Source organism: Leguminivora glycinivorella, chromosome 8 (genome assembly GCF_023078275.1).
Source record: "Leguminivora glycinivorella isolate SPB_JAAS2020 chromosome 8, LegGlyc_1.1, whole genome shotgun sequence".
Taxonomy (NCBI): Eukaryota; Metazoa; Arthropoda; class Insecta; order Lepidoptera; family Tortricidae; genus Leguminivora; species Leguminivora glycinivorella.
This window is the reverse complement of record NC_062978.1, coordinates 26,329,916-26,348,466: the sequence shown is the minus strand read 5'-3', so window position 1 is coordinate 26,348,466 and position 18,551 is coordinate 26,329,916. Positions and strand designations below refer to the sequence as shown.

Here is an 18,551-nt window from a genome sequence, read left to right as displayed (position 1 = left end):
CGAACAGAAGCAGACTTGAATATTTAGGCTTTGAAAAGGCTCCAATTTCTTTTAAGTCTTTATTAACTGTATTAAATACGTAAATAATGTTTTTATCCGTATTTAATATAAAAAGCTCATTGTCGACAATCCCCCTCGAAATCTCAGCTCTGAAATTAATTGATACCAATTCTTCTATTTCGTCTTCGTTTACTTTCAATTCGTAAAGTGTTTTATGATCACGGACGAACATATTTCCAACAGCATCAAACAACAATTCATGCACGATAAAGTTTTCAAGAGCAGTTACATTTTTTATCTCATTCCCGTCAAGGAAATATAACCCTTTAACAAATCGAGAATAATAACGATTATGTTTTGTGAAAAATAATGTACCGTTGAACGCCCATGTATACAACAAATGTACGTTTTCATCTGGATCTTTGAGTGGGATACCTTTAGTTTCGCCAGATTTGGGATAATATAATTTGTATACTTCGTCATAGTTATTGAATATATAATACAGATCTCCAGTTCCTTCATCTATGGTAAACTGAAAAGGAATAGTTTGTGGTACAGGTACTGGTATGCTGGTATTATTGTCCAAGTTGCTTGCTGGTATGGTCCCCATGTCTCTGTAGTACAGTATATTGTCTTTGTGATATATTGTTGCTGCAAAACCTTGTAGTCTAGTACCATTGTCAAAGAAGGCAGTTTCTCTGAAGCAGCGCCCTTGTAGACATCGCAGTCCGTTGGATCCGAAGCAGCTGCGAACACTATTATACACATTATTAGCAATTGTAATCCTCCAAAACACTTTAATAGGCACGGCATTTTTTTTTTCTTTTAAAAAGTTTTCATCCGGTCAGGATTGAAACGGTTCACTTTTTGAATGGTTCAGAACACACTTACTATCCTCAATAGTCATTTGCTATTTTAGCAGAGTCCGTATCTAAACAGGTTTTTATTATAAGTAAGTACATTGATTCATAAAAACGAGGAAACGTGTAGAGTGTAAACACGCCAATTTAAAACTCGTTTTCGGTAGGTAATTAATTTTTTTGTCATTAGCAGTAAATATAAATGCAATAAATAATGGTAATTTTCATGACGGAAATATACATCTAATCATCGTAGTCTGTATTTTACATAACATAAACATGACATACGGGGTATGCTTTTTACAACAAACACATTTTTTATACAAAATATTGTTTATTTAAAAAGGTTTTTTTCTTCTCGTTACATTAAAATATTTACAAGACAGGTATTGCTTATTTAAATTCCACTGAAACTATAATACTTATTAAAGTTACAACTATTAGGTACTCTTTCGGAATTGTTATGATTCCTTGTAAATATTGGTTTATATTTTCCATTCTATTTTTTTGTAGCAATAATTATGATCAAATGTTATAATTGATCATTAAATACAAATAAATATTTATAATTATTTACAATGTCATGATATATTTTTCATTGTTTTCTTTTACATATTCAACGGCATATAAACTCCATAAATGATAACATAAATACTTTTATTAAGTGTAAAACGGAATACTGTTTCGTAGTATTTTGAACTGGTAACAATAAAAAAAGACAAAAATATTGCACAGTATTTTTTGTTCATGCTTTTTAACAGATTTCATATTTTCGGTCATCTAAATCAAGACGTTGGAAGTTCATACCCTGTTTTAGTTTAACTCTCCTTAAAATTATTAACATAAACAAAATATATTGTAAATAAATTTTACTGCTATTGTGATGTCTGTATATTATTTGTCTTTATATTTATATCTACTTAAGGAATGTATATTTTTCTATATTTCCTCTATAATTATGTATCCAAAACGTCCAGACTGGCTAAAATAATTGTATTTTAAATGCAGGAAAAGGTCCATACTCATTACAAACGGAAATGTAGACAATAATTTATCAAATACATATAATATTTTTATTCTTTTAAAAAGCCTTGGAATTATCCTTAGGCGACTAGAGTTGTTATGATGGTACATTGAAGTAATAAAACAGTGTACTTGTCTTTATTGTTAAAACAAACAACATTATAGTAGAACAAAACAATGGCACCGAAAAAAGTTCACAACGATCAATAGTAAAGATCATATCCAAATTTTACTAACAGTGAAAGTCACATACTAAGAACAGATAAATTAATGATCGTAATGTCCCTACTCCAAACTGTTGGAGATAACTTTAATACAGATACTAGATGCTTGGAGTCAGAGTATAAGTTGATAAAGATTTTGAGCGCCACGTCAGTGCAAATGTTATTATAACTTTTATTTAACGCTTGCAGAGACAGGCCTATTATAATTAAAACCGTTACCCACTTCTCTTGCCCAGAATAGTAAATAATAAATATTTTTGTGGACTCTTACCCTGTGCACAATCACACTTAATACCTATAGTAGGTACGACAATGATATCTAACAGAAATCGGTCGAGCTCGACCGGGCATTTTCGCGAGAACAATCACCAAAAATATTTTTTCTAAGGTAGGTAAATTTTATGTTTTTCCTACTCAGAATCAAGAGCCCTTTCGATCTAGGACAAAAAACAAGAGACAAAGAAATGGTCCCAAAATATTATACATATTATTTTGCATACTTTCCACTTTGTAACCGCTGGTAACGAAGTAGGAAAAATACATTTGGGACGCTTTTTCCGCCTAGTAGGATGAAAAGGGCTCGTAATTCTGAGTAGGAAAAACATTAAATTTACCTATTTTAGACAAAAAAAGTTTTTGAATCTTTTTTTTCGACAATGCCCAACCACAATAGAATATTTTGGCACAGATTTTCCTCAAAACATCTCTTATAGTACCTATTAGTAATAGACGTATTACTTCAATGCACCAAGTTCCTAAATTAGTTATTGTGTCTAATAACTTGACTGAGCAATATTTAGTTTGTATCACTATTTACAGCATGTTTTCTGTTAGGAACTTCTCCAAAGCGTGGTAGAGGTGGGGCCTCACGCCGACTAACGCGTGGTCTTCGTCTGTGTAACTCTGTAAAAAACGTAATTATTTTGTTAATCATTTTTCTACTCCCGAACATTCGTCATTTACAGGGTCGTGCATAGATCTTCAAAACCCTACATAAAAGTCATCCCCAAATCCAGCGCCAACCGGCTTCTGCGCACGCCCGCAGCAACGAAAAAATTTAAAACGCATTGTTTGGCTCTGTCACCATGGGTACCTATCTACGTGTTATTATAACGATACTGCGCGCGTGCGCGGTAAACCGGCGAGGGATGGCATTGAGCAGCTGCGCTGTCAGTGCAAAATACAGGAAACATCATCAATAAAAACGTAATGAATATTTGTTTTGAGCTGTGCTCTGAACTAAACTGTTTGACATTATGCTCACGGGCTACGGCCACTTTATATTACCGTAAGTATGGTGAACTTCAAATTCAAGTGCTGTCTGGTTTGAGCTTCACCTGAATAAATGTTTTCTTGTTAATGAATTAAACGTCTTTGCAGTAGTGGCGTCTTCCGTAGCGCTTTTTTTCCAAGTATAAGATGTGCCATTCACACGTTGAGTGTCTCTTCCTCTTCGCCACAGTCAACAGTCATTGTCATTGTCAGAATACCCGATCATGGCCAAAAGTTATTTGACTACAATGTTGTAGAATGTTTTGCTAGAATATATACTTACAAACTATTTGCGTGAAATAAACGTCTCCCAGCTTCAGTAGCAGATCAGCATAGCCTTCTGGAAATTTACGTTGTTTACCATTCCATGAATGAGGAACGTCTATTTTGGACGAGTGAGAAATGGCTGCTATGCTATGACTCTAGAATACTCACTAGCGAATAGCGCGAACTGACAAGTAGATACGAACCATTTGCGTGAAGTTAACGTCTTCCCGCTGTAGGGTACTCCAGGGTACCGCTCCTTCGCGTGAATTCCTTTATTTTCTGATTGAACAGACTTTTCTTTCTCCCTCTCTCGCCTCTTTATCTTCTCCATAGTCAGCAATCGGTGTTGTCTGAATGTGACACTCGTCTATCCTAGTAACTCCTCCAAAACTCCTTTGACTCTTTCCATATTTCCACAGATCATTCTACAGATTTGCAAATTCAAAGCATACGAACCATTTGCGTGAAGTAAACGTCTTCGCGCTGCAGCAGCCGTGAGATAAGCATAGCGTGCTGGTAATGCACATTGTCATCTGCAGTCCCGTGGATTAGGAAGTAGCGCTTGTTTCTGTAAGCTTCCACCTGAAAACAAATTTTAGATGTATCTTACTTCGTTTTTGTATCAAAAAGAATAGGTAAGCATGAATTTCTGACGCGTGAATTTTGTGACAAAGTTTTGAAATAGGTAAATGGATTAGATTTGATTGGAACCTTTTACTTGATTTTACCTAAACAATTAAACTGACAATCGTCTTCATGGTACTGATTGTGACTGCAGGTGTATTGACAAAGACGCACAGCATTCCAGGTGGGCCAGCAGGTCATGTGATATTGTCTATCGCGTCGGTCCGTCCCTTTCGCACTTACCTACAGAAAGGAATGGATTTGGAATTTTTAACAACGAACTCACCACTTCATCTGTCAAAAGCGAAGATGCGGTGTACGCCTCTGGGTTCTGCTGCGGAGTGTCCATGTACCGCTCTGTGTAAATTGTGTCTGAAATCAATTAGAATAAAACATTAGATACCAATTTACTATAAAGCATACCATAGAATCGGAATTCCACAGAGATAATCATAAATATTTGAAGATATGACACTCCTCTCGCCAAGGCCAAGGAAGGAGCATAGCCTCAGTAAGACTAGCCACAAATATAAGAGTAGGCAAATTCACGCAATTTTAATTTCTAAAACCAAGTCACTAGGCATACCGTAGAACTTCCAGTCCACAACGGGAGCAACAACTGACGCACATCAGCTGAAGACGTTTCGTCCTCGTGCCAAGGCCAAAGAATTAGCATAACTTCCGTATGACCAGCCCCAGATGCAGATACTACGCATGAATATGAGATTGAAATATCTCATCCCATGACAGTAAGGCGCATACGGTAGAACCCCAGTCCACAACTGGAGCAACAGCTGCCGCGCACCCTCCTCTCGCTAAGGCCAGAGAAGCAGCATAACCACCGCACGACCAGCCCCATGAATGCGCATGAATATGACATTGAAGTCTCTCACATCAATACAATAAGGCGCATACCATAGAACCTCCAGTCCACAACTGGGGCAACAGCTGCCGCACATCTGAAGACGTTCCCTCCTCTCGCCAAAGCCAGAGAAGCAGCATAACCTCCGTAAGACCAGCCCCAGATGCAAGTGCGGTTGGAGTCCAGGAAGGGGAGGTTTTCGTGGAGGTATCTGAAATCAGAAAGGAGAACATGAGTATAGAGAGAACTTATGAGACGATACAACTTAGCACATTTAGAAGGATGATTTTTCGAATTTGAATGATGGTATTCGACGGTGATATTAATGTCTGAAATAATATGTGTGTATTTTCTATCGACTGACCAAGGAGGTTCCCAGTCAATGCTTATGTAGGTAATTATTTCGTGTACTCAACCACACAATCGATACCTAGTAATAGAAATCTGGTCCTCAATCTCCACAGTGCCTTACGCCTAGTTGATTGCGAATATGTTCGCGACTTCTTTCAACCCAGAGCTACGGCCATCAATGTGTGCCACAGCAATGTTACCTTAACTGACCAAGGAGGTTCCATAGTCGATGTTCAATTGTTTCGCATGATCAACCTTACCTAGTAATGGAGATAAGATCTCCACAGTTCGAAATGGAAATGTCAGTGATTCCTCTCAGCCCAGAGGCTCCACGAGCGATATGAGCGACGGCGATGTTCTATCGACTGACAGGAGGTTCCCCAGGCAATGTTCCAATGTTTTGGGTACTCCTTACCTGGTGACAGAGATCTGGTCATCAACCTCCACAGTTCCCAGCGCCCTGTTGACTGCGAACATGTTTGCAACTCCTCTCAACCCAGACCCTCGACCATCAATCTGAGCGACAGCGATGTTCCATCGACTGACTAAGGAGGTTCCCCAGTCGATGCTCCATTGTTTCGTGACGAGGGCTGTGTCTGGACCGCCGTAGCTGGAGACAGAAGTACAAGGATTAAAAATAACAAATTAGAAACACATTGCGGCTACGGCTAGAAATGCTCCCTGGTATAGCAATCTGTAATTTGCAATAAAATTCATCGTAGGTGTTTCTGGAAACTATCTTGAGGAAATCATTTTATCGAGTTAATGTTTGCTCCACGACTTGGCAAAAGAAACTGCCAATTTCTCCTTTATCTTCTCAATTCTTCCTTTATCTTTGCTATAAGACGTTACTTCGTTGTTTTGTGTTGGCTGGTGATCGTGACGTCTATTAAGATTTTTGCACAAATTATAGGGATATTAGGGATGTTCGACAAACTGGAACGTTTGCAAAACCTGCGATGTGTTTGGAATGCCACTGTTTATACACAGAAAGTGTTCCTATCTCTAAATCCACCCTATCTAACCAGACGCCGTAGCCGAATGGCATTTCTGCGACGCGAAACGAAAACGCCGCGAAAGGTAGTCTGGCTCTGTCACACCAATACGCAAGAGTGATAGAGATAGATATCTACGAGAGTTTCATTTCGAGAGCGTTTCGTGAGCGTTTGTGCCATTCGGCTACGTACCCAGTATAGCAGAGTTGGTATGGTATACTTACACATAAACAAGCATGGGCACATTAGTCCTCTGCTCATAATCATGCGGCAGCAGCAGTTGCACGTCTGCGTCGGGCAAGCCGGCGGCGACCGGCACGGAAAGCCGGAGCTGCACGGGCAGGATGCGGTTGGAGACAACCTGGCTTGTGGCGTTGTTGTCGTCCCAGTCTAGCTCGAGGCTACCGTTCTGAAAGATGAGATTCTTTTTATTATGCTTTTCCAATCCTTTATAACCTATCCACAAAATAGAAAATTTTGAAAAAACCCCCGACCGTGACATAGTAGACCAATTTTCATGAAACATGGCTAAGAACACTCCCGACTAACTCAGCTTTCAGACAAAAAAAAAACGAAATCTAAATCGGTTCATCCGTTCGGGAGCTACGATGCCACAGACAGACACACACACAGACAGACAGACAAACAGACAGACAGATAGACAGACAGACAGACAGACAGACACGTCAAACTTATAACACCCCGTCATTTTTGCGTCGGGGGATAAAAATGCATTGTGAATGAGATGCGAGTGGCCGGGATGAGCTGAAGAGAGGCGCTGAGGGCCGTTGAAGATAGGAAGGCGTGACACGAGCTCGTGAAGACCCTTTGCACCTCTAGGGTACCTTCTAAGGCTTCGCAGGCTGTGCTAATTCTAACAACAATAAGAGATTTCTTGCTCGCTTTTCCAAAAAAAATACTGCTACCGACCACATACGGGGTAATAGAAACTCCATATCAGGAGTAATTTGAGATTCACATTCTTTTGGACTTTCGAGTAAGGTTTGGACTTGTCATTGAATTAATCATAAAATATTTGCGTTTTTGGGAACACCTTATACCTTGGTAAGACAAGAGTTATCTAAAAATTTCCCCCCTTAATTAGGCAGATGGTATTCAACATTCTTAACCGGGAACTATGGATTCTGTGGATCTTATCGGATTTTCTTCCCATGAATTGGCAACAGCCAAATATATTCCATGGCTGTTACGGCACCCAAATCTCCAATTAATGTCTATACCGACCCGAATCAATACATATTCTTCAGATACTTCAAGGTCATAACGATATTGAACGAAGATAAGATATTCAAGTACCTATTTGCATTGTTATTGTGTTTATCAAGCAATATGTTATCGCTTAATGTATGTATTTAGGGCAAACCTTGTACTAATCAGATATAATATTGTGCTCGGCGGCAGCATTATCTCTATAAATATTTGTATAAACCAAAATGCAACAATAACCACAGCGAACAAACAAATTTTTAGAAAACAAACTCTATGTTTTTCAACTATGTATGTACGATATTTCTCTTTATTATACTGTGGTATGGGTCTTCTTTTCCTCAAATATCTTTTCTCAATCTGTCATAATTTTTGAAAATTTTTGGGCTCAGTTTTTTATCTTCCCAGCACCGATAGCATGGTCGTGCGAAAAACGATAAAACATCAGGCCTCCCCGCACTTACAAATAGTGCGAATGGGACGGCCTGATTTTATACTATGATATATCACTTATCGCGCGACCATGATTGCCTGCCTGATCTTTCTAGATTCCAATAGATAAGTTATCTTCTTCAACAGTAGTCTCTAGTCTTCCAGTCGAGCAAGCATGTGAAGTGATAAAGTTTATCACCTGTCGTCTTTGCACTATCTGTAAGTGCGATAGAGACGCACCGCAGCGATAAGGTTCATCACAGTACAGATGTAGTGCGAAAAGGGTTTCCTTCGTATTTTTCCGGAAACGTTCGTATTTGTCATGCTAGTTCAGTCAATGTCAGTACATCTTGTACTGAGACTGAATGAAATAGCATGACACGTTCGTACGTTTCCGTAACAATACGAAGGCATATCTTTTTACACTACATCTGTAGTGTGTTACGTCCGCAGATTCTCGAAAACGGCACAGACGATCTTAACGAATTCTTGTTTCTGTAAAAAAATGTGCTTTACAGTGACTGACAGTGAGAGTACTTACAGAGTTGTAGATGAAAATTTGTGGCAGATCTGGTCCAGCGCAGTTGACAGTGATCCTGTTTCCATCTCCACTGATAATGCCATCGTTGTACAGACACTGTCCGCCATCTTCCTTGGCTATCTCGCACGTGAAACAATCGACGGTGCCGCTGGAGTTGATAGTGTAGATGTGCTGCTCGGCGGAGTCGCTCACGCTTGTGGCCTTGTACCAGCTGGAATTTGTGAATGTGAGGTTAGGCATGGTTAGGTTAGATTTGCAAAGTTCATAATCGAAGAAGCCAAAATGAGTGGTAAAAATCCAAAGTCGTACAATGAAAGTTCCTGCCTCGCACAGCTTTCGCCTGCGGTATTTTCGAACCGACTTGAGCGTACTTCCAGCTTTCAACCCTTCTGCTGTTTCGGGTGTCAATAAGCCTTGGTGATCGCTTACCATCAGTCGACATAAATATTGAAAATTTCACTGTGAATAAAATGTTGCCGCCTGGTGTATATATCTTATGAAAGTCGACTTATATCACTAAATGTTGGTAACAAAGAGGATCAATTAAGATTTGCTGACGTGACTATGTACAAACTTTTCGAGAACTGCTGACCTTCATTTCAGTACCTAGTTACCTACAGTAAATAATGTATAAAGTTCTTACATAATATCATCATCGGTCCACTTCAAGATCTCAGCGACGGTATTGGCCGTGTTGACGCGGTTCTGCAGAGTCCAGTCATTGCCCGTAGCTGGTGCCGAGACTTGGACGATTTGCTTGTAGAGGGTGCCGTTTACTGCCTGGAATTTTAAGAATTTTGTTGAATGGTTTGAAAAATTCGACTTCAAATTGAGACTTTATTAGTATACAGCGCGTAAACCTAATAAGGGCGATAAATGAAACCAGGCATATAACTCAATATTGTTATCATTAATTAAGAGGTGTTTATGAGTTACTTTTAATTTTCACCCCATAATGAATTTTTGAAAAATTTCCCAGCAGCAATGTACTGTAAACGTGGTTGCGATGACAATCAATGACAACTGTCAACGAGCGGTTAACGCGAGTGTGTTTGCATTACGTTGCGGGCCGAATTATTTTGTATGGATAAAAAAAATATTTCAATTTTAAGTAAAAGTTATCTAAATCCATTTTTTATGTCCTATACTCACCACCGTTAAGAGGTTCGCCCGTATTAGGTTTACACCCTGTATTATGGTATTAAATAATAGTACATGAAGTACACTTTCTACTAATCGGAAGTTTTATAGCGATTTAGGATCAAATCGTTTTGTGCCTTTCTTTTTAATGCATTACCCTAAACCAAAGACTTATATAACTCCGTATAGACGGATAAAGTCTAATAAAAAAACGTACAGTGGGCCAAGAAAGTGGTCTGCCAGTTTTGACAAAAGTTTCTGTGAGCTCTAACGATCGCTAAGGTTGACTTGACACATGGCATGACGTAAGTATCATATATGTATAGACAGAGCAATTGTCACTGACATAATATTATTGCAATGGGAAATCGACCTTGTTGTCTCATGACGTTCAAACGAACCTCAACCGTAGGGTGGTAAACCACATTATTGGTCGACTGTACCTTAAAGCCCTAGAGAAAAAGGTACGGTGGCCTAGATGGCGTTACACATTTGGGGAACGCTCGGCTAGATGGCGCTAATTAATATTTGACATTTTAACACATATACAATATGGGCCAAATTGTAAAACTGAGGTTCGAAAGTTTTAAGCTTGTGTCGAGAGATGGCAGTCTATGCACTATGATTACACATTTTACTTTGACAGTAACTCTCTATAATACTCGATCCTCTTTGCCCTATACTTTTTGACTATTTAGGATTGCCAAAAAACAATTATCTTATCTGTGGTAGCGCATGAACAGGGACGTCAACAACCCTAATAAATGCTAATTAGCAATGCGAGCCACACGGAGCCAGAATTTTCTACTTAATCAGTAAAGTCAACAATTTGTTATAGATGGTCTTTCTACGAATAGATTTTAAGGTTACTTGAGATCAAACAAAGGCACATAGTATCTTGAAGACCTTGTAAAATTGTAGCGTGGGCGATGGGCTAGCAATCTGTCACTGCAAGATCATGATTTAGTTTTCTTTCAAACCCTTAATTTTCTAGGAGTGGAACTGAAACTTGAGCATATTCATGCGCTGTGCCTACCCCATTTGGGAACACAGGCGTGAATGTAATTCATTTTAGATATTACTTACTTGGGGCAGGATGGTGATGAAAGCGGTTCCTTGCGAGTTGAAGATGAGAGGAATGTTGTCGATCCAGCCGTTCGTCTCGGTGTATGAGTAAATCTGAAACATTTTATACGATTTGTTACATAGTGTATTCCATCTTTTGAATGAATGAATGATTGAAATCGTTTATTCACAATGAACATATGGTTACAAAAGATCTTGGATTACAATAGTGTGTCCCTTAATATATTCTATTCAGTCTAGGTAGACGTGTGAAAACAGGATGTCAGTGATATTATGATCACTCAGTCATTTAAAATTAATTGCAGCTATTTTATTATGTCTAATAATTAGATTAACAAAATGTATATTTGACAACAAAATGTATATTTGACAACAAAATGTATATTTGACAACAAAATGTATATTTGACAACAAAATGTATATTTGACAACAAAAGGTATATTTTAGTGATAACATCGTTTGTTACGACCATCTAACGTGTTTCTAAATACGTGATAATTCTGTTCATTAGGTTACTTCAGATGCCCGAATGGTAAATTGTCCCAAAAAGAGTCCCGTGAGTCCCTAAACTCATAGCTTGTCTCAAAACAAACTGCGGTTTTGTCCTATCGGACGGATTTTTGAATCGGCCGCTGAGAGATTCAAAAGGGGAGCTACCTGGGTGCAGGTGGCAGTTCCAAGGGTACATGTGACCACTCTCATGGTGGTCTGAACGCGGTTGGTCCACATCAGAGCGATGGTGTTGCTAGTGACGAACTTCACGGCTTTCAGTATTGGCCTGGAAAATTAAATGGTTAGATTTAAAAAAGCCGAGTTACTAAAAATCATATCCAATTGAATTTTTTCACTTAGACGGTTGACTGTCCTAAATTTTACGTTTCTCCAGAAGTTCCTGCCTCGCAAAGGTCAACTGTGGAACGAAATTCAAACAAGAATAGAGCGTAAGGCCTTCAACGCATTTCCGCCCCTTCAGCAGGGCAATCATGGTCGCGCGATATTAAATGATAAAACATCGGGCCGTCCCTATCGCACTTACAAATAGTGCATAATTGCCTGCCTGGTGTTTCAGGTGTCCCCGGGTGGCAAAGACCATCAGACGACCAGTCTGCTCGTTTGCCCCTTACACTAAGGGCCAGTTGCATCAACCACATTGTCCACATTTGACAGACACATCATCGTCACGCAGCAGATGTCTATGGAACTTCCCATACAATAAAATTTAACGAACGCTTTAACGGCGACAGACGGTTTGATGCAACTAGCCCTAATTGTGGCTGGTCAACAAACGTTGTTGGGTTTAATCCATACTAATATTATAAATGGGAAAGTGTGTGTGTCTATTTGTTTGTCTGTCTTTCACGGCAAAACGGAGCGACGGATTGACGTGATTTTGTAAGTGGAGATAGTTGAAGGGATGGAGAGTGACATAGGCTAATTTTTGTCTCTTTCTAACGCGAGCGAAGCCGCAGGCAATAGCTAGTGCAAAATATTTTGAGGGGGAGACATAGACACAATCGTGTGCTTTGCATGAAGTCTATTTGGTGATTGGGTGATTTATTTACTTATGCTAAATCACTGACCTCGAGGCATTTTTAATTAATAAGAGCTTGCAGCTCCATCTAATTGGTGTATTCAAAATTCTGGATTTCTGTATAGCGAGAGAACATTACTAAGTTGTTGGAAGTTGCTAATTTTGACGAAACGTGTCACCATTTATAATAGTCGAGACGACTAAAAAACTAATTAAGTAGTCCACCAGTTAGATTATCAAAGAATTACACGTATTTTTTTATTTTTTTGTTGAAGTTTCGTGTCACATCAGAAATGACGTCACAAGCCCCCACTCTGGAACTTTGATGCTCTATATCTTTGTATTTTTTCCATAATTAGAAAAAGCGAAAAATATGTGTTCGGTATTTTTGGACGATCTAACTGACGGACTAAACAGAATGTCATTTTTTATGTAGTCGTCATCCCTATTATATTTCAGGGATGAGCTATTACAGTGAAACCTGGTTAAGTGGGACCTGGCCCCGTAGCCGAATGGCATTTCTCCGACGCCAAACGAAAGCGATACGCCGCTGGCTCTGTCGCGCCAATACGCAAGCGCGATAGAGATAGATATCTACTAGCGCTTCGTTTCGTGAGCGTTTCGTGAGCGATTGTGCCATTCGGCTAGCCACCCTGGATAAGTGAGAAACCTCTTTAGCTGGGACCCAGGGTGCGGTCCCGACACTTTCGCACCGATTTACCTCTGTTAGTGAGACAAAACAGACCTCTATAACTGAGATTAGCCTTTTCGATTTTATTGTCACTATTCCCTCTATTAGTGAGACAGAGGCTGTATTTTACCTCTGTTACTGAGACTATATTTGAAATGTATATTCACTTAATTGTTTGTTGAGAATTTCATAGGAATTTACCTCTGTATCTGAGATACAGTCAATCTACGACCTCTGTAACTTGGACTTTATTGAAAATCAATTCCCATATTTTTAATAATTCTTAACCCATCTTTAAATTACGCGATAGATCTTTTGTGTTTAGGTGAGTTAAAGGGTTCTCTTGTTTATTTTAAGTAATTAAAACCAAAATCTCGATAAGAAACATAAAAAAATATAAGAAATATATCTTTCATAATATACATATGTAAAAGTTCTAAGACCCAATGACGTTACAATATAATCTAACTAGGCTGTTTTACCCTTTCTTTTAAATATGCAACTAAAACTAACATAACTATAAGCAAAACACCTCATTTATCACCTCTATAACTGACATGTCCCCTAGTCTGGCCTCTATTAGTGATACCCTCTATAAATGAGACAAACATTTTATTATACCTGTCTAACTGAGACCCTGAATAAGTGGAATACCTCTTTAAGTGAGATAAATTTTCTCGTCCCTTGAAGTCTCACTTATCCAGGTTTCATATTCGGTATAATAATGGAAAGTTAGTACTTACTCATTACAAACTCAAAAAAATTAATTTCATATTCGGTATAATAATGGAAAGTTAGTACTTACTCATTACAAACTCAAAAAAATTAATGGTACATAACTCATTATCATTCATTTATACATCATTACATTATTTCACATATTTCATTATTACACACAGATTTTATATGTGCATACAGGAAAAAAAACGATTATTTGAATTCAGCCGCCCGTACCATTCGCGGGGACTGGAATCAGAAGTCAGGATTAAAAAAAAAAGTACTTACTCATTCAAGTCAGTAGGCGCAGCATACACCGTGTTAGCGCCAGACTCCAGGTTCCTTAGTGTCACCGTCACCGTCGGGTTGGTGGTACCAGGCTGGAATAATAAATGATTCAAGGTCAAACATAAGATCAATATGAGAATAAGAAAACATTTATGTTAATCGAAATTGAGTCGTAGGTTCAAGTTTGTCTTTCGCTCTGACTGACAATAACGCCGTGGCACAGTATAACAAAGAGTACTATCGTACGGTATGGCCACTCCCGCTCCCCGCTGAAAGTGCCGCTTACCCCCGGTTACCTCACAGTTACCGCCTGTCAAAAACGCGAACAGTTGATCTGTCATATCTCACTCATACAAGCATGGTACGCGTTCACCTACACGAGCTTAGAATGTGGGTTAGGAACGCGCCTCTTCCATATATTTTATGTCCCCAGCCAGTGTCCGAGATGTGGCAGTGGTTTACGTGGACGACGGTCGCTCGATGAAATCAAACCTTCGATCTCAATGGAAGTTAGGGTGCGCCCCCACGGGTGACAAAGTTGCTCAGCAACTTTCGTATTTGTATGAAAAGTTGTGTCGCTTCGTGAGCGTTCATACTAGGCCATGGTCGCGACAAAAAAGTCGCTGCCAAAAGTTGCCCGTGTGCGCGCTCTCTTAGGTGGGCGACCCTCGATGAAATAGAGATGACAGGTGATGCGATGCGACGCGACGGTCGCCCGATCGTCGTCCACACAAGCCACGTGAGCTTTAGCGATATGGATGTGCTCTGCAGGCCTATCATGCTTGCAATTTTATCACTCATCTACGTGGATCAAGCATCCGTCTCGTTCTGGCAAGCATGTCAGTGTGAGAGTGACAGATGTCTTATCCACGTCGATAAGTGATGAAATTGGAATCATAATAGCCCGGCTGGTCTCCAAAGATACGATGCCTTAGATAGAGTTCATGGGGCTTTTTTTTTGACGGAGTGGGAATGCTGTTACGCACGATGTGTGGGACTCGCCGTTTCTTTCCCCTCCCCTAGCGAGAGGGGGGGAAACTTGGCCCTACCCACTAAACTCCGGCGTTTCATCCTCTTTGCCGTTCGTGAGGGCGCTCTGGGATCGATGTATGTTAGATAGATAGATAGATAAAAACTTTATTGCGAGTGATTGAGAGCTTTAAGTATTTGCCTGCTTTTGGACTGTTAGTAAGTGTTGTTTGTATTTACGCTTAAACGAGTATATCGAGGTCGTGTCGCGAATTGGTGGGGGAATGTTGTTCCAACACCTTGAGGCTAAATACTTAAAGCTCCCTCGGAAAGCAGCTGTTTTGTGTTTATATGGAACCAGGACACTTGCTCTAGATGACCGATACTTAATTGCCATGGACGACCATTTTATTTTATCAGACAAATAATTGGGACAACCAGTCTTAATTGTGTTGAAGAGTAAACCAGCAAACAAATAATCTCTGCGATTAGCCAGGTTTAACATGTTACCTAAATTTAAGTAAGGCGTTATATGTGAACGTGGAGGTACAGGAAACAAAATCTTACACAAGCGTTTTGTACTCTCTGTAAAATTTTATGCGTCTTAACTAATAGACAAGAGCCAAATGAAGTGAAACAATAGTTTAACTTGGAGAGAATCAGTGAGTCACATAGGCGAATACGTAGGTCATCTAGATATTGGCGGATCTTGTATAGAAGATTCAGCCTATAAAAGCAATTACGTGCAAGTTCTGTTACATGATTTTGGAACTGCAAATTTGAATCCATCATAATTCCGAGATTTCTGGCCATGTTCATCATGTCATTCACCACGGCGCCCTCCGGAGAGTTCATGGGGCTAACGATTCAATTCATAAGGCGTTTTAGACGCAGGAGTTCATTCAATATTATATGAATACTTCGTAATGATTATTCTAAATTTAAATTCTCGATATGTCGCGTCGTCACTTGTTTTTACTCCAGATCCACTTTTTGTTCGAAGTAGGATTAAACGTTGTAGATCCGTGTACTGGGTAACTAGCTACCGTGACAATCACTTCGCTTCGTAATCGTTATGTAGCTAGCTTCCTTATCATTCTTATGTAGCAGCGCGACGGAGCCAGAATGCGTTCGTCAACGATTGTCACTTCGGCTAGGCCGGCAGATGGCGTGACGATAATTATTAGCATTATTATCAGTGGGAACGTTAACAGTGACGTCAGAAACAATTGCCAACGCACAGACCGTGACATTATTCCATAAGTTACAAGGCAGGTAATGAGACTTGGAGGCGTTTATTTGATATTAACAATAGAGCTGTTACCATGAGGGTTTGACGATTTAAAATATGTTATTAGATAGCAGAAAGTCAGAAACAATATTATTATTGTAATTTATGGTTCTATTATAAGTAACCTTTGGGTGCATTTCACTATTTTCACTGGCTCTGTGCAATTAATGTAATTTTCCCTGGCATTCTTTCGTCTTGAATAACGTGTTAAAAACGCCAAAAGACATGGTTTCGATCTGAAATAGCTGTGAAATCTGTCAGTGTCAACACAAGTGTCGCTGACAAACTAGCTTGTCATACATCTTTTATTTGCAGTTTTTTTGCCATCTTAGGTTCGAGAAATTTGTGGCACTATATTGATTGACCGAGCGTTAACGAAGGTGTGTCAGCTTTGCCAAAAGTGCTTTCGTTCGAATGTTGTCTTCTAGAGATATTTTAGCACGTTTACGAAGCAGAGCTCAGAGAGTATACTCTGTACTTTTAAGTATCTATTAAAAAAACGCAAACAACATATTTGTACATTTTCGGGTAGTTACAAGATTCAACCCAATACAAAAACCATGCGAATCTGTCACTGAGCGACCTGGCCAACCTTTTTAACCCCCGACGCATAAACGACGGGGTATTGTCTATCTGTCTCTGTCTGTTTGTCTGGCTGTCTGTGTCTGTGGCATCGTAGCTCCCGAACGGATAAACCGATTTGGATTTAGTTTTCTTTGTCTGAAAGCTGAGTGGGAGTGTTCTTAGCCATGTTTCATGAAAATCGGTCTATTATGTCGCGGTCGGAGTTTTTTTTTAATTTTAAATTTTGCGGTTAGGTTATATTTGTTTGTGTAAGTTTTAATTTATCCTCGACAACTGTTTTGCTTACATTTATTTAAATATCTAAAGATACATACTATAGGTAGGTAGCTTGTATTATAATTTGTATCATTACGAATTACGACCAAATTATCCGTAAGTATTTTGTTCTCAAATTAAATTAATTCCGTACACGGGAACCGTGCCAAACAAACCGGTTAGCGGACCACTTTCACTGGCAGTTAGCGCCATGCTCGAGATACAGACTAGTTAATAGAACACCTAGACTGTTAATCGCCGTACCAATGATGTCTCCATCACATACAAGTAGATATATGGTATTCTTATCATAATCCCAAATATATTTTTCTTAATCCCTTCTCGTATTTAAATGTAAACCAAATTTACCCTTAAAAGTCTTCTTAAGCCACTTGTTTTAAGAGTAAATGAAAAGATTACACGACCGAATAAGAAGGTACGTGTAGGTAAATGAAAAAATAAGAAATAACCAAATAAGAAGGTTAAGATCAGGGACAGATCCACTTAGTTTTGTACTTAGTTAACCGGCTAAAATTGTAACTACCCGAAAATGACAAATTTATTGTTTACTTTTTTTTAAGTAGGTACGGTACCTTAAAGTACAGTGTTTCACTGCTTGCCAAATTCTTTTTCCCTTGATTTCACAACCCGTTTTCGTTTCGTTTTGGGAAGTTGTCCAAATCATTCCTAACGATTAATGAATTATTATCACAACACAAAAACAAAATATTTGTTAGGGATTTTTTGTCGCGATCACATATTTTTGTCAATGTTAAAATTTTGATTATTCACAATAAAAAGGTAGTATTTTCTTTTTTAATTTTATCTAGTGAGGTGTTTTACGTATTCATCTTGTGATTCTTAAGTATAGCTTTGCAATCTTTATTATATTCTGGTCTCTGGCTCGAATTAAGGTGAACGTTTCATTATCATAACGAACTGTGCCAATGGACCCAGGTTCATCTCAGACCATTTATTTTATCTTTTTATGCAATAGTTGTTTTTGTTGAGTTTAATAACACTGCAGTGCGCAATGTTGTGCGACCATTAGTTACTTAAGTACTTCGTAAAGTGTGATTTTGTCTCGGTGTATATTAAAATTTTGAGTAGTTTAATTCCTACCAGTGACTTTTCTGCATACGCTTATAAAAACTATTCTATGCTCTTTCCGTACTAAAATTATAGAGTATCTTCGGAAAGTGAAGAGTCGTGGAATGTATTGGACCCCATACATTTCACGACTCTTCACTATCAAGACAGACTGACAACAGACTATCTATCTATACCAAATTTTAACTAAATAAATTTAACAGTTTACGT

The 18,551-nt window shown here is 38.9% G+C and overlaps 1 protein-coding gene across 4 annotated transcripts in view; it reads right to left on the bottom strand.

Annotated features, from left to right (window-relative positions):
* Window positions 1-1,483: 1,483 nt before the first annotated feature.
* LOC125228549 (venom dipeptidyl peptidase 4-like) overlaps window positions 1,484-18,551 on the bottom strand; it is an 87,942-nt gene continuing 70,874 nt past the window's right edge. For all 4 annotated transcript variants that reach the window (XM_048133157.1, XM_048133158.1, XM_048133159.1 and 1 more), the window contains 11 exons: window positions 14,132-14,223; window positions 11,562-11,682; window positions 10,905-10,997; window positions 9,322-9,458; window positions 8,679-8,889; window positions 6,703-6,887; window positions 5,899-6,093; window positions 5,186-5,343; window positions 4,557-4,642; window positions 4,103-4,228; window positions 1,484-3,010 (listed from right to left, as the gene is read on the bottom strand). In XM_048133157.1, the coding sequence (XP_047989114.1) occupies window positions 2,921-3,010; window positions 4,103-4,228; window positions 4,557-4,642; window positions 5,186-5,343; window positions 5,899-6,093; window positions 6,703-6,887; window positions 8,679-8,889; window positions 9,322-9,458; window positions 10,905-10,997; window positions 11,562-11,682; window positions 14,132-14,223 (1,494 nt within the window). In that variant the 3' untranslated portion in view covers window positions 1,484-2,920. The remainder of the gene's footprint in view (window positions 3,011-4,102; window positions 4,229-4,556; window positions 4,643-5,185; window positions 5,344-5,898; window positions 6,094-6,702; window positions 6,888-8,678; window positions 8,890-9,321; window positions 9,459-10,904; window positions 10,998-11,561; window positions 11,683-14,131; window positions 14,224-18,551) is intronic.